The sequence below is a fragment of the Kogia breviceps genome, chromosome 14, assembly GCF_026419965.1.
Source record: "Kogia breviceps isolate mKogBre1 chromosome 14, mKogBre1 haplotype 1, whole genome shotgun sequence".
Taxonomy (NCBI): domain Eukaryota; kingdom Metazoa; phylum Chordata; class Mammalia; order Artiodactyla; family Physeteridae; genus Kogia; species Kogia breviceps.
The window spans coordinates 1,395,689-1,411,318 of NC_081323.1; the positions used below are offsets into that span (position 1 = coordinate 1,395,689).

Below are 15,630 nucleotides of genomic sequence, written 5' to 3' on the forward strand. Positions count from 1 at the left end.
CCTTCCAATCACAGCAAAATGCCAGCCCCGACCCTCCAGAGCCCAGAGGAGCCCCCCCCACACACACCCCATCAAAGCACAGAAGTGAAACAACAGATAGGTTTTCACTCTTTATTTATGCCACATGTTCCACATCCAGGATCCTCTCCAATCAGAAGTTCCTGGAACAAAAGGAAGAACTTTAAAACCTGGTCTCCAAAGACATGCTGGGCTTTTGTGCCCAGACCCCAGTTCTCTTACTTTGAGACAATGCCGTCAGCCTTGGCCAGTCGGAGAATGGAATCATCTGACTCGCCCTAGGGGAGAAGACACATTGGGACCAGGCGCCCTGCTGACCAGACGTCCAGCCACACTGCCGTCCAAACCGAACAAGGGGAGACACGCTAGCGTCAGGCAGACCCCTGACGGTACGGGGATCAGACCCCTGGGGCCTCAGGGAGCTGTGATAACTGGGAAGCTCCCAGGTCGTTGCCTGCCTGTTTTTTCAGAGTGGGCCCTTTCTTGGGCCCCCCAGCACCCTTCACCCCCAGGAGAGGGCTGGCAGCCAGCGCACTCCAGTGCAGCAGACTGCAGTCTATTCTGCCAACAAACCTGCTCAGGTTGGGAACAGGGAGGGAGATGCCACTATGGCTCAAAGGCCAGCTGAACAGCAAGGCCGGGGAACACTCACCATTCTGCGAATGGCCCCGCAGATGGCGTAGGTTTTAAACTGACCGTTGAACCTGCCTGTCACCTTGTCAACCTATGAATCGAGAAGGGGGGTCACAGAGAGGTGCACCCAAACGCCTTCGGGTCTAAACCTGGGGTTTGGGAATCGACGTGAGGCCCGCCCAGACCTCGCCCCCTCCCCAGGGGACAAGCCGTCCCGCCGCCCGGCTCACCTCGGCCACGTTCATCTGGATGGATGCGTGGTCCTTGGCGCCTATGATGCGGTTGCTGGCAGAGCTGCGGGGGGAGCGCAGTGAGCGGGGACGGGGCTCGGCAGGAGAGGGGCAGGGAGAGGGCGCGGCGGCGGGGGGGATGCAGGGACCGGGGCGGAAGATGCTCACCATTTCCGCGGCACGTACAGGTCCACGAACTCGCCGGCGTCGTTCTGCATGTTGAGGGAGCGTCTGCGGAGCCCCCCGCAGCGCCGTGAAGACGGGCCGTTGTCCGCGCGCTCGGGTCCGTCCCCGCCCCGCACCGACCCCGGGCCCCAGGCCCCGACCCCCGCACGCCCGAGTCCGTCCCCGCCCCGCCCCGACCCAGGCCCCCGCTCCGCCACCCAGCCCGGGCCCCGACCCCGACCGCGGCCGCGAGACCCACCTGGTGGTACCACAACGAGCGCGAGCGCAGAAAGGAAGGGCCTTTTCCCCCGGCAGTGCTATTAGCGGGTGGGGCGGGGCCTCGGCGAGTACTTCCGGGTCCCGCACGCCGCCGCGACTGTACGCAGAGAGGAAGGCCGGCCGCTCTGACGCACTTCTGCTTCCGGCGGGTGAGAGCCTCCCGACGTCCGGCGGCCGCAGGGTGACAGAGGTCGATCCTTGAGGGCGAGTCGCCGTGCTGGGCGGGTGGCCGGCGCGGACTCGCGAGAGCGCCCGCGGGCGGGTCCCCGCAGCGGTGGGCTGCGCCCGGAGCGGGCGCTTCCCGCCGCCTGTACCGCCCGGTGCCCGCGGCCGCTCAGTCAGGACCTGCGGACCCGGGGGGCGAGGGCGGGGGCCCTGGAACGGGCCGCGCTTCTCAGTACATGAGAGCTGCGGACTGGAGCGCTTACCCCGGAGACAAGCCCGGCATCACGAACGTGGACGCAAGAGGGGCGCCGTTGGTTCTAAGAGCGAAGAGTGGGGAGAGCCCCTGGGGTCTTGAGGGAGGAGCGGCAGGGCTGGGGTGGGGGGCGCCCTCCCAGGACGTGGAAGACAACCCCTCGGGAAACCAGTGCCTGAGCAGGGAAGGAGTTTGGCCAAGCCTCGTGGCAGAAACAGGTCGAGCCTCCCCAGCCCTTCGCTCGCCCTGCACCATCCGGCCCCTGCCCAGGACCCCTCCCCCCACATCACGCCCACTCCGTCCTCCTCGGAGCAGTCTCTCCTGGTGCTAAGGGTCCGTTAAGGAAGAAAATAGAAAAACTCCAGGCTGCAGAGCTGACTTCCCAGGGTCCTCCGCCCTGCGTTCCTGGGGGCTTGCCCTGCAGCCTCAACTAAAACATCCTCCTGGGCTTCATTTCGCGGAGGTGAGGGAAGGCCCCTGGGGGTGGACTCCAGACCCTGAGCGCTTGGCCTCCGCCTGCTGCCCGGGCTGAGCCTGGCCGTGGAGTCTCCGAAGTCCAAATGCCCCTTTGCTTGACACGCCCTCCCCATCCTGCCAGTCTGGGCTCCCAGCTCACTTCCCAAGCCTGTGTTTGCTCACCCTGTGCTGATGTGCAAGTGTTCCCCATCAGCTTGGCCACACGGTGCCCCGTTTGAGTCACTGCCAACTTCTGCGCGGCTCTGGGAGGGTTTAACATCTGGGCCTGGTGGGGGCTGAAGCCACCTCCCTCGTACCCGGAAGCCAGTGTTCGTGCGGGCAGTGTTCCTGCTGTTGCTTCCGCTGGGCGCCAGCAGCTGGGCATCGGGAGTGGGGTCACCGAGGCCAGCGCCTCGTGGGAAGGTCACAATCCATGTTCATGCCAGCCGTGAGAGGTGTGTGCTTTTTCCAGGACCCCCAGCACGCGCACAGACATTACGTGTTTGTGGTGGTGATACCTACGAGGGTTCTTGGCCTTCCCTAATCAATAGAAATTGATAAGAAGCCAGACAAGAAATTCAGGCAACGCTTTATCAGGGCTCCTGCTGCAGCATGGGGAAGCGGAAACAAGTGACAGGTACCGTTGCTAGCTCCCCAGGGGAGCTGAGCTGGTTTCTTATATGGGGTGAGAATAGGGGCAGGTCTAGGGCTCGGGCCAGAGGGGTGGCTTAGGTGGTATGCCCACCCCTCTGGTGGTGGGGTGTGCAGGGCGCATGCGCAGGACCCTGCTTTTGCTCCCAGCTCTTTAAAAGTGGCAGCTGGGTTTTTGGTTTTTTTGTATCTTTCTGTCCATAATTTGCCTTCACTGTGCATGTATGCTGCTATTTTTCATCCCATGGTTTTTTTTGTACGGTGTTTTGTAGCTCAATGAGACATCTGTCCAGGTGCAAGCCCTGCAGCAAAGGGTCCTCGGTGCCAGCCTGTCTCATTTGGGGGTCTGCACAGCTGGCCTGCCTGTCTGTGTCAGTGTGTGGGTCAGCCCAGCTAGCCCTGGTCATCAAGAGATTGTCTCTGTAGCTGAGAGGCAGGAGACGGAGACAGGTAGAGCCCCGGAGCACCAGAAAGGAGAGAGAGAGAGGTCTGCGAGAGTCCTATCCATCAGAGTAGAGGGCCCAGAAATAAACCCTCACACATACACACATAAGGTCAAATGATTTTTGATGAGGACCGTTTAAGCAGGAAAGGACTGTCTTCAACAAGTGTGCTGGGCAAACTGGGTCTCCACATGCAAAAGAATGAAGCTGGACCCTTACCTCACATCAGTTGCAAAAATTAACTCAAAATGGATCAAGTACATAAACAACATAAAACTATAAACTCTTAGAAGAAAACAGGACACAACCTTCATGACATTGGGTTTGGCAATGATTTTTTGCCTATGAGACCAAAGGCACGGGCAGCAGCAACGACAACCAAAAAAAATTGGACTTCATGAAAAATTAAATTTGTGCATCAGAAAGACACCATTGGAGGATTTCCCTGGTGGTGCAGCGGTTAAGAATCCGCCTGCCAATGCAGGGGACACGGGTTCAAGCCCTGGTCCGAGAAGATCCCACATGCCGCGTAGCAGCTAAGTCAGTGAACCACAACTACTGAAGCCCGTGTGCCTAGAGCCCGTGCTCCTCAACAAGAGAAGCCACCGCGGTGAGAAGCCCGCGCACCACAATGAAGAGTAGACCCTGCTCATCACAACTAGAGAAAAGCCTGTGCACAACAACAAAGACCCAGTGCAGCCAAAAATAAATAAATAAATTCATTTTTAAAAAAGAAGAGACACCATCAGGACTTCCCTGGTGGTCCAGTGGTTAAGACTCCACTTCCAATGCAGGGGGTGCAGGTTTGGGGAGCTAAGATCCCACGTGCCTCGTGGCGTGGCCCCCCCCCCAATTTTTTTAAATAAAAGTTTCTTAAAAAGACACCATCAGGCTTCCCTGGTGGCTCAGTGGTTGAGAGTCTGCCTGCTGATGCAGGGGACACGGGTTCGAGCCCTGGTCCAGGAAGATCCCACATGCCGCAGAGCGGCTAGGCCCGTGAGCCATGGTCGCTGAGCCTGTGCGTCCGGAGCCTGTGCTCTGCAACGGGAGAGGCCACAACAGTGAGAGGCCCGCGTACCGAAAAAAAAAAGACACCATCAACAGAGTAAAAAGGCAACCCAAAGAATGGGAGAAAATATTTGCAAATCATACATCTGATAAGGGATTAATATTCAGAATATAGAGAGAACTCCTAAAACTAATCAACAGCAACAATAAAAACCTAATTCAAAAATGGGCAAAGGACTCGGAAAGACATTTCACCAGAAAAGATACAAATGGCCAATAGGAACATTTAAACGTGCAGCATCCACTAATCATCAGGGAAATGCCAGTCAAAACTACAACGAGATACCACTCACACCCACTATAAAAAATAATATAAAAAAATAAATACTATAAAAATAAAAAGTGTTGACAAGGACATAGAGAAATTGGAACCCTTGTGCATTGTTGGTAGGAATGTAAGATAGTACAGCTGCTGTGGGAAACAGTGTGGTGGTTCCTCAAAAACTTAAAAATAGAACTACCATGTGATCCAGCAGTTCCACTTCTGGGTCATTTACCCAAAAGAACGGAAACCAGTGTCTTGAAGAGATATTTGCACACCCATGTTCACAGCAGCGTTATTCACAATAGCCAAGAGGTGGAAGTAACCCAAGTGTCTATGGGTGGATGAAGAGATAAGCAAAATGTGAGCTATGCATACAGTGGAATATTATTCATCCTTAAAAAGGAAGGAAATTGTGACATGAAAAGGAAACGTGTACAGACAAACCTTGAAGATGTTCTGCGAATTAAGCCAGTCATAAAAAGACAAATACTGTGTAATTCCACTTATACGAGGTACCTAGAGGAGTCAAATTTAGATGGAGAGTAGAATGGTGGGTGCCAGGGGCTGGAAGATGGGAATGGGGTATTAGTGTCTAATGGGTATAGAGTTCCATTTTACAAGATGAGAAAGTTCTGGAGATGGATGGTGGTGATGGCTGCACAACATTATGTATGTGTTTAATACCGCTGAACTGCACACTTAAAAATGATCAAGGTGGGGCTTCCCTGGTGGCGCAGTGGTTGGGAGTCCGCCTGCTGATGCAGGACACACAGGTTCGTGCCCCAGTCCGGGAGGATCCCACGTGCCGCGGAGCGGCTGGGCCCATGAGCCATGGCCGCTGAGCCTGCGCATCTGGAGCCTGTGCTCCGCACTGGGAGAGGCCACAGCAGTGAGAGGCCCACGTACCGCAAAAAAAAAAAAAAAAGAGAGAGAGATTAAGGTGATAAGTTCTATGTTATTATCACAATCAAAAAGAAAATTCAAGACTATAGGTCACGCACGCATGCACACACATGGGCACACAAACAAGACATCACAGTCTCATCTTCCCCGAGGTGGGATCCCAAGGCCAAGATCTTCAAAAGGAAGCCCTGTGACCCCACCCTCGGGCCTGTGAAATCTGGATGAGCCCCACCACCACCACCTTTAAGAAACCCTGCTGTCTGAAGTCTTAGGTCCCACAGACAGAGGAGCCAGTGGTCACTGAAGGGAGCCTACGTGGGCCTTCCATCAGCAGGGCCTCCTGGCATCTGAAGTGGCGGGGGTAGGGGGGGCAGCTGCTGAGGCTGGAGGCTGCCAGAGGCTAGGAACCTGGGGAGAGGTGTCCCCACATCCCACTTGTACTCTCCCCATCAGCCACTACGGGGCGCCCAAGAGCTGCACCTGGCCCTGCAGGCAGCCCTGCTGGGGGCCCAAGGGCAGAGGCTCACCTATCCACTCTCTGCCCACTTTCCTGCTGGCTGAAGGGGGCTGGCCACTTCCCTCAGGCCCCTGGCCCCTCGCCCCTTGCCCAAGCGGTGACTTGTTTACTGAGCTTCCTGTGTGGTCTCCAGGCTGGAAAAGGGCCAGAGGGTGGGTGGGATGAAGGGATTGGGGACCGGAGGACCTGGCACTTGAAGACACTGTCCTGAGCCCTTTCTGCAGCTCCCGGGGCAGCTCCCAGGGGCTCAGAGCAGCATCTCTTCAGCAGGATGGTCCCCATCAGGATCCCCGAGCACTTCCAGGTCTACAGAGCATACACCTGTTACTGCCCCCTGCACCCCCAAGTGCTCTAGATCACCCTGACTTCCAGTATCCCATCAGGATGGCAGGCTGACTTTGCACCCTCCCTCTGCCTCGTAGCTGTATGAGAGGTCATTTAGCTGTCTCCTTGTCCTCCCGGCTTTAAAGTAGGGACTGCGATAAGAGCACCACCCGGGAGGGTTAACACATACGCGGTGTTCAGAGTGGACGCAGCATTCAGGAGGCCCTCAGCTTCCCCATCGTCACGATCAACATCACTGCCACCTTCATCGTCACCGCTATCACCGTCATTATTATGTTGTGACCCCATGTCCCCCTGCTATAGATTTGAACCCTGGGCTGACGACTCCAGAAGCTGCACTATCAGCACCCCAGTCTCACACGGGTCCTCATTCAGGCTGCCCAGCTGGGTGACAGCAGCCAGTGGTGTTGGATGGTGTCCGCGTGCTGCATCCGCTGCCCATTCCCCAGCACCAACCTGGGGGCCCACCTCACAGGTAAGCTCTCAGCCTTCCTGGGGCGCCTTCCTCCTCCTCCCAGAGTGGCTGCTTCCGGGCCGGGTGGGGCCAGGTCAGTCTGAAATGTATTGTGTGTGGAAGGGAACCAGCCCCCAAACCAGGAAACCCTCCTTCCGGGCCTGGGCGCGGGCCAGGGTGAGCTGCAGCTCAGGGCCAAGGGATGGGCTTCTCCCTGTGCAGACCCGGCCAGGAGCTGTGGCCACTGGCCCTTCCTGCCTGCCCTGTTCTCTCGGGAGAAGGCCCAGCTCACGACAGAGTTCCTGCCTCAGAGGGGTTCCCAGGGGCCGAGGAGCACGCAGGCTCCCACCGAGCAGGTCCTGGTGCCAGCTCCCCCAGCCGTGATTCCAGACCATCCTCTGGGCTCAGGGAGATAGGCAGACGCCGGCCCTCCCCAGTCTCTGTGAGGCTCACGGGAGGTCACAGCCAGATGCAGCCCCAGCACGTGGGTCCAGCCTCGGTGACCTGGGCTGTGGGGCCTTGGCCGTCGTTAACTCACAGGCTGTCAGAGCCAGGCGAGCCTGCGAGTGTCTGGCCAGCGTCACATTCTCTTCTATTTTACTTTATTTTATTTTGTCGTTTTATGTATTTTACCATATGAGATTTTTTCATTGAGATATAACCTACACGTGGTAAGGAACACAAACCCTAAGCTTCCACCCCCTGGGTTTTCACATCCATGTTCACCCAGGCAGGCAGGGTGTGCTGCTGACTGGGCTGGCATTGGAGCAGGTCCGGGTGACTCGCAGGAGGCCCTCGTGGGCCCCTTCCCCAGTTACAGGCACAGGCGATCTGCAGGCGGAGTGAGGGGCTGGGCCGGGCACCCGGACCCCGGCTGACACCCAGCAGAGAGGACTCTGAGGTCAGAGACACCCAAGAATGTCCATCTTCTGGCCCCATCCCTCCGGTGGGGCCGGGCTACAAGGACTGAGCCAAGGACAGGAAAGGAGGCACTTCCGCCCCAGGCACGCACACAGCGTCCAGCTGGCTCATCCTAGTGGACATGCTGCGGGCTCAGCACGCTGGCCACAGGCCAAGATGTTCCAGCCAAACCAGTGGAGTTTCAGGTTCAAAGCAAGAAGGCTGCAGAGAGCAGGCAGCAGGGCCCACCTTTCCCCCCCGGGCCAGGCCCGCCAGGGGCGGACACCGGGGTCTGGCTCCCGGCTGACCGCTGTCCCAGGCCCCGCCATCCTGAAGGGGCAGCACAGTGATTAAGGCAAAGACCTGGGACCCGGGCAGCCCTGTTTTCTGGTGCCGACCCCCCGGCCCCTCTCCTTTCTTTTTTTTTTTTTTTAAGATTTTTTGATGTGGACCCTTTTTAAAGTATTTCTTGAATTTGTTACAATATTGCTTCTGTTTTATGTTTTGGTTTTTTGGCCGTGAGACATGTGGGATCTTAGCTCCCCGACCAGGGATCGAACCTGCGCCCCTTGCGTTGGAAGATGAAGTCTTAACCACTGGACCGCCAGGGAAGTCCCCCCTCTCCTTTCTGAGCCTCAGTTGCCCCATCAGAAGGTCGAAGCTGTTCTCCCTTCCCCCATGGGTGGAGGTGAGGGTTCAACAGGACCGGGCAGCCTTGTACACCTGCGGGCAGGCACAGACCTAGGGAGGGAAAGGCCACTCTTCCACCCACCCCTTTGCTGCTGTTCTCTTCAGTGGAAAAGGGTACTGCCGTCTGTCTGTCTGTCTGGGCGGTGACCTTGGACCGGCTCTTCCTGCCCTGGGAGGAACGGGCAGCATGTACAGCGCAGGAAACTGAGGCCAAGGGAGAGGAAGTGGCTCCCCCAGAGTCACGGAGCCAGGATGCAGGGCAGGGCTTGAACCCAGCCTCGGGCTCTGGGGCTGGAGGGGTGGGACGCAGCGCAACTAGGACAGGCCCTTGTGCCGGCGGAGAGAACCCCCACCTGACCAGCCCCGCCCCAAGCTGAGCCCTAAGGAGGGTTAAGGGTGGGCTTTCAGGCACAGTGCACTCAGAAGCGGCGGTTTGGAGGTCCTTCACCTCCTTGCCCTGCCCCGGGGATGCCCAGCAGGGGGCTTGGGTGGACAGGGCTGCTTGTGGGGCCCAACCCAGCCTCTGAGCACCAGGCAGCCGAGCGTGTCAGCCGCTGCAGAAACATGCCCAGGGACAGAGGTTTGCTGGGCCTGGAAAGCCCAGGTGGAGAGTGACGGAATCCAGATTCCTGCCCCACGTGAGCGGGCGCGGCCCGGGCTTGTCTGGCACGGCCCGACCCACAGCTCCTCTGGGCTCCGGGCAGCTTCTCCGCTCCCCGCCCAGCTCCACAGGCGCTCTGAGACTCTGAGCCCCGGGATGTCCAGCGGGGCCCAGCCAGGAGGTGCCGCCCCCCACCTGCTGTGACCTCGCGCAGGTGGCTGTCCTGGGCCCCCGGGGCAGGCGCTGGGCCCTGCAGCGTCCAGGACGGTGATCCCTGTCCTCAGGGAGCTCCTGGCCTGGGGGAGAGGACAATAAGCGTCTCATCTCAGGAAGGTCTGGGGCAGTGGATCTCATCCAGGGACGGTTCCCCCCAGGACATACTGACTGTCTGGCTGACTGTCATGCCTGGGGGAGGGGAGGGTGCTACTAGTGGGTGGAGACCAGGGATGCAGCTCAACACCCCACGGTAACCAGGAGGGCCCTGCAGGGAGGCGTCCGCCAAGGATGCCAACGGGGCGTGGTCTAGGGCTCTGAAGGAAAACGGCCCATCTGAGGGGGCCGTAGGTCGGGTGGTCAGGGAAGGCCTCTCTGAGGAAGGGACGCTGTCACGCAGGGGCCAGCCCTGGGAGGTGCCACCCCTTCACACTGGTCACCCCAGAGCCCCTGCAGCCTGTGGAGAGGAGGACCAGGGGCTCGCTCTGCAGTGAGGGTGGGGAGAGGCAGGCGGGGACCTGGTGCCAGGCCGAGGATTCCAGAAGGCGGAGGGAGGCCTCTTACCACCACCCCCCCAGGCTCCCCAGACACTGGACACTGCCCCGGGGGGTTGAGAGCCACCCACTCTGGGGCACCCAGCTGTGACAAGTGGTAGCCTCAGCCACATTCCTCCCCCTGGGTGGGCAAGGAATCGGGGCTCGGTGCATTCCGGTGGAGATACAGGAGGCCCTGAAGGCAGCCTGTGCCAGCCTCCTGCAGGGCGCAGACAGCCTCCCGGCAGGCTCTGCCCTGCTCAGCTTCCCGGGGCTGGGGCCTCGCTGAGGATGCCTGGGGTCAGCTGTTGCTACAGAGCATGTGGGCACGTGTCCAGCCAGGACAAGCCCTCGGGACGGGGACTGAGCACCTTGCAGATAAGGTCAGGACTGACCAACCCAGCAGCCTCCTGACCCCTGACCAGCGGGCTGGGTCGCACAGTGCCTCGGGGTCACAGCACTGGTGACGGACAGAGTCCACGTAGCCCCTCTGATCCCTGGTCTCCCGTTGGTAAAATGGGCTTTTTCGCGAGCATCAGATCACGCGCCCGCCCAACGCCAGCGCAAGGGCACCAGAAACGGCGGCTCCCTGAAGCCGCACTGCGTGTGGGGCACAGAGACGTGGTGGTGTTGAGGGACTGGGGCCAAAGACAGGCAGGAGAACACGCTCAGCCCCAGCGGCTCAGGGGCCCAGAGAGGTTGCGCCTCTGACCTGAGGTCACGCAGCAAGCCCCGGATGGAGCACGGAGGCAACAGGAGACCGGACTCCGAGGGAGGAGGCGACTTTCAACTCCCAGGCTTCACCTCCCTCACCACCAGCCCCGGGGGGAAACCCAGCCACAGGCCCCCCCGGAGCCCCTCCGAGAAGGAGACTGGGCTCTCAGGAGACCCTACCGCTGCAGTGCCCAGCACGAGCCTTCCAAGTCTGAGTGTTTACATTCCTCTAGGAAATATCTCCCCAGAAGAGCCCAGGACCCATGTTTTGTAAATGTTGAAACTTGAGGCAAACAGAGGCCTGGAGCTGAGCCCACCCACCGTCCCTTCCTCTCCACACCAGCAGGGGGAGGCCCCAGCGGGGGTCCTGGACGGGGACCCCCAGAACAGGGCCCTGGGCGGCGGGACAGGGCCCAACCGGTGGTCCCTCCACGGCCCCACCTTTCCATACTCTCAAGCCCTCCTTCTATGAAATTGGGGTGAGAGGAGACGGAGGTGGCTGGGTGTCACTTGCATCTGAAGCACTGGTGGCCCTGGGGGAGCCCCAGTACTTGGCAGGTTTCGCGATCAGGCCCTGAGGCACGAGCCTGCAGGCTGAGCTGCGTGTGACCCAGGGCCCCGTGGACGCTCCAGGGAGACAGGGTGAGTCAGTCTCCCGTTGAGGGTTGAGTGTCTTGGGCTCCCCGCAGCCCTAAACACAGGCCTGCGCCTCCCCGGCGCTCACGGGAAGCACGGGACCAGCTGGCTGTGTGGTGGGAGCCGTCCGGCACCCAGAGGCAGCCCTGCCTCCGCCATCTCCACCTGCCCTCCCCGAGCCTCGTGGCCCGGGCGCACCCCGAACTACCGGCTCCTGGTTCCAGCGGCTTCTTCCAAGAGTCCGCCTGCCAGGCTTGGCGCTGCGGGCCGGTGTGGAGCCCCTCACTCCCGCTCGCCCACCGATGGCCATCCGGGATGCTTCCACCTTTTGGCTGCTACAGAAAGCGCCGCCACAGACGTTCGCGCACGGGATCGGTGTGGATGCACCCCCAGAAGTGGGGGTGTGGACCCCCGGGGACGCCGCGTTTCCTCTCGGGAAGCACCACACTAGGTCCACGGGCGCACCGTCTGTGTCCCCGCCAGCAGCGTAGGGGGCCCGACTTCCTTCATCCTGGCCCGCACTTGTTACTGTCTGATGTTTTTACTCTGCGCTGTGGCCCTCAGGCCGCACGAGAGAAGCAGGGGCCTGGGCGCTGAGCCCTCTCCCCGTCGGCCTGCCCTCCCCGACCCGGGGCCTCCGGGCCAGCGTGAAGGCGATGGGGTACAGGTGTCCCAGCATCCAGCCACAACTGCCCAGCACCTGCTCGGCACGGGGCTCGGGACATACGATAACTAATAAGATAATGAAGTGAAATGAAATAAAAATAATAGTCGTTGAATGAAGGAAGGAAGAATATACCCCCGGAGCTGGGTTCTGTAGGGTGGCCCAGAGCTGGGTGGGAGAAGATTCCTGGTGGAAGGTGTGGCTCGTGCAAAGGTCCTGTGATGCGAGGGGGCACTTAGACTTTGTAAGGAGGCCAGTGAGGCTGGAACGCTGGGAGCAACGAGGGGGAGAGGGGCAGCTTGACGGCCTTGGAAGCTGCAGGGGGGTGGGGCACTGGAGAGTCTCCAGCAGAGGCACGACAGGGCAGTTTGCCTCTGAAAAGCCACCTGAGGTGACCGAGAGAGGAGGGACCCGTTGTCACAGCTGGGGGCCCCAGGGTGGGTGGCTCTCAACCCCCCGGGGCAGTGTCCAGGCCAGGGTTCCCCGGGGCCCCACTTCACCCCCTCCCGCTCGGCGCTGGGGGAGGTGCAGCCCAGGGGACGTGCCAGTCTGGACCACAGAGGACGGACAGGGCAGGTGCCACTCCAGGCCTCCTGCCCCAACCCGGCCCCAGCGGCCTGGCAGCCCTTGCCCTTCCACTGCATCCGCTTGGAGCACATTCTGGATAGACAGACAGCTGTCCACCCCTCACCCTGTTGCCTCACCCTTCCTGGGCCACAGCACCACCCGAGCCTCAGTTTCCCCGAGAGCCTGACGGCAAGATGTGTGCACATGGCAAGGGCCAGGGGCCCCCATGCTGTCCTCGGGCCTTTGGCTCCGGGGAGGCACAGAGGGTGGTCTGGGCCCACCCCGCCTGCCCACCTGAACAGCCAGGTGACAAGAGTCCCTGCCCTCCCAGCTCCACGTGGGCTCTTGTCCCCCTCTGCCCGTGGCCTGGGGCCTCCCCGGGCCGCAGCCCCGACGTGCAGGCAGTAGACTGCGGTGCCCCCCTGGACGAGGTAGACTCCACCTCCACTTGCCGTGTCCCAGGGCCGTGTGGCAGCTCAGGGACCCAGGAGAGCTGTGTCCTCCCCAGCCCGGCCCGCAAGGGCCACCAGGACCCTGCGGCCAGAGCTTCCCAGGTGGGCAGACAGGCCTGGTAGGCAGGCAGTGGCTCTGCCACCACTGCTGCTGCAAATCCTTCTCCAAAGGCCCCAGGAGACACGGGGGAGGGGTGCCCTAGGGCTGCCCAGAGTAGCAGAGCTCAGCAGATCTAGGGCAGCAGATGGCAGGAAGAGACACCGAGAGACCCAGACAGACAGACAGAGGCAGGGAGATAGAGGGACAGAGACAGAGAGAGGGTAGCCAGAGAATGAGAAGCCCAGAGGAGAGAGTCAGAAGAGAGAAAGGTAGGGGTGGTGGAGGGAGAGGAGGAGGGCTGGGGAGCAGAGTCAGGGCAGGGAGGTTGAGTCCCAGCGGGAACCCGGTGCTGCTCTGGGTGGCGGGGGGCCGCTGATGCCGGGCCGGGCCGGCCCGGGAGGAGGAGGCCACTTGCTGAGGGCCTGTGGCCTGGCTGGTCAAGGGCAGAGCAGGGGCTGCTGGCCTTAAGCCCCACAGGCAGGGAGAGGGCCGGACCTGGTGCCGTTTGGGTGGTGCTGGGCGGGGCAGGCTGCCCTCGAATCTCAGGGCTCTTGCCGGGGCGGCAAGCCCCCACGGTTCATCACAGGGCCCCCAACCACATGTCCCAAAGTTGGTGAGGGGGTCGGACTACTGTGGCTCCCTTTAGGGGACTGTGGGCCCCAGAGGCTGCGGCCATCCCAGCCACTGCCCGTGTGGGCCTGCTCTGGCCCAGGGCACAGCCCCACACCCCTGCCCTTCCCGTGGGATCGGGTTCCGCCTGGGCAGTGAGTCCTCCTGGCCATATAAGGCCATCTGCGGGCACCTCTTGGAGAAGCTGCAGAGCCCTCACGCCGCGGGAACCATTTGGCCAGGCCCCAGGGACCGAGGCAGGGGAAGGGGCCTGCTGGAGATGGGTCCTGTGAAGGAGAAGGGCAGGGGCGACCCAGGCCCGCAGGTGCCACCCCCTCCCTCTGTGCTGGGCACACCCCCGCCCCTCACCTGTTTCCCCCACAGGGCTGCCCAGTCCGGAGTACAGAGCAGGGAGGCGGCATGCATGGGGGTGGGGGAGTACTAGGGGCCAAAGGTCAAGTAGGATAAAAAAAATGACACTGCAGAAATGTTGGCCCCGTGGGTGTCCGCCGATGTGGGCGCTGCAGTCCCGTGTGGAGGATGCCGTGATTGATGCAATCTGTCCTTACCGTCTTCCGGGGTCGCCCCACGTGCTCCCCACCACACATCTGGAATCAAGATGCCCGGACCCCCAATTTCCAACCCCAGCAAGGTGCTGGGAGGTGCCCTGATGGCATCCTTCCTCAAGGGAGGTGCCTGGGTCTGGGGTCCTAAGAGCAGCCTCACTACTGACCCGGCCCCTCCCTTCGCTCTCTGGAGATGGCTGGATCTCCAGAGAGGTCCCAGGCCTCCTCCCCGGGGGTTCCTAGGGCCCCCCACCCGGCCCACCCGCTCTGCTGAGGCTGGGGCCTGAGATGTACTGCTGCGCTTTGCCCCTCAAGCCCAGGGCTGGGTTGGGGGCGTCTGGTGAGCCAGGGAGGGGAGCGATGTCTTGCGGGGATGCAGACACCTGGGCGCGGCACAGCCCCTCCCTACACCCCCTTCCCCAGCAGGCGCGCCTCTCCTTCCAGCGCCCAGACCCTGGGCTGGGAAGGGGCCCTGGGGCACAGCCCAGGAGGCTTCCTCTAAACGCCTACCAACGTCACTGGACGGACCTGCGGCGGGGGGCGGGGGGGGAACCCCAGAGGCCGTTCCCTCGAGCAGTGGGCACGCTCTGGGCACCTCCTCTTTGCCAGGCCGGGGGCTAGGGAAAGGCAGGACACAGGTGGGACTGGATTTAAGAAAATGAATGCACCTGAGCAAGCAGGCCAGGCGCATACCTGATGGCTCTCTGGGGCGGGGCCTAGGGGCACAGGTGGTCAAACAAAGGGGCAGGGGCTCTGTTGTGTCCTGGGCAGAGGCCAAAGTCCCCATGAGATGGAGGGGGAGGGAAGGCTGGAGGCTCTGCCGACTGGCCAGACAGGCGGGGCCTAGTTAGGAGGCCCCACAGGGCCCGGGGAGCTGCGGTGAGGGGCCTGGCTGTTACCCTTAAACAAGCAGAAGCCAGTTTGGCCTGGGAGGAGACGGGGTGAGGCACGTGTGCCAGCCAGCGCCCAGCCCCAGCAGGCACCCAGCACCCGTAGCTGTTACCGCAGGGGTTCCAGCCCACGAGGTGACCGGCCGGATTCCTGCCAGCTTGTGGTGTACTTCGCAAAGCCTGGCGTCCCCATGTCAGCGGGGCCGGGGTTCCCCTACACTCAGCGGGAGCCGGACTCTGGGCTCCTGCCCGGTCAGGGCCCTCTGCTCGTGGACACACGCTGACCACCCCGTGGGGAGCCACGAAGGCCCACATTTCTGAGCATTCTGGGTTCGTGTGCTTTCTATAGGGCCAGGCCTGCCTGTCTAGGATGCCAGTGGGGAAGGTGAGCTGAGTGGGAGACAGGAGCTTCGGGAAACCTCCGTGGAGAGCCCAGGACCTGGGGGGCTGGCCAGCCTGTGTCTCATGGCACTGGGCACACCTAAGCCCGTCTGTGCCCCCTCCAGTATGCAGTCCCCCCAGCAGGACACCCGAGGCTCAGGCCTGCAGTGGACACCCTGGGCACTGGCCTGGGAGCCGGGCACACAGCAGGCAGAGGTGGACCCTCGGGAGGTCCAGGCTCAGAAGGCTCCCAGAGGGGGGCCCTTGGC

General features: G+C 61.4%; 1 protein-coding gene across 1 annotated transcript; it reads right to left on the minus strand.

Moving 5' to 3' along the window:
- Positions 1 to 97: 97 nt before the first annotated feature.
- RPS21 (ribosomal protein S21) lies at positions 98 to 1,891 on the minus strand. The gene is made up of 6 exons (XM_059036605.2): positions 1,306 to 1,891; positions 1,050 to 1,112; positions 882 to 945; positions 671 to 742; positions 241 to 296; positions 98 to 161 (listed from the first exon to the last, which is right to left on the minus strand). Exons 2-6 carry the CDS (start codon positions 1,097 to 1,099, stop codon positions 152 to 154), a joined length of 252 nt encoding a protein of 83 aa, XP_058892588.1. The 5' UTR covers positions 1,100 to 1,112; positions 1,306 to 1,891; the 3' UTR covers positions 98 to 151.
- Between the last annotated feature and the right edge of the window lie 13,739 nt (positions 1,892 to 15,630).

Excerpts from the sequence above, each read along its gene's own strand:
- RPS21 (XM_059036605.2), bottom strand. The coding sequence starts at position 1,099 with ATGCAGAACGACGCCGGCGAGTTCGTGGACCTGTACGTGCCGCGGAAA. Across the intron at positions 743-881 it reads TCCAGATGAACGTGGCCGAG|GTTGACAAGGTGACAGGCAG; the intron begins GTGAGCCGGGCG and ends CTCGATTCATAG. Across the intron at positions 297-670 it reads GCGGGGCCATTCGCAGAATG|GGCGAGTCAGATGATTCCAT; the intron begins GTGAGTGTTCCC and ends CTTCTCCCCTAG.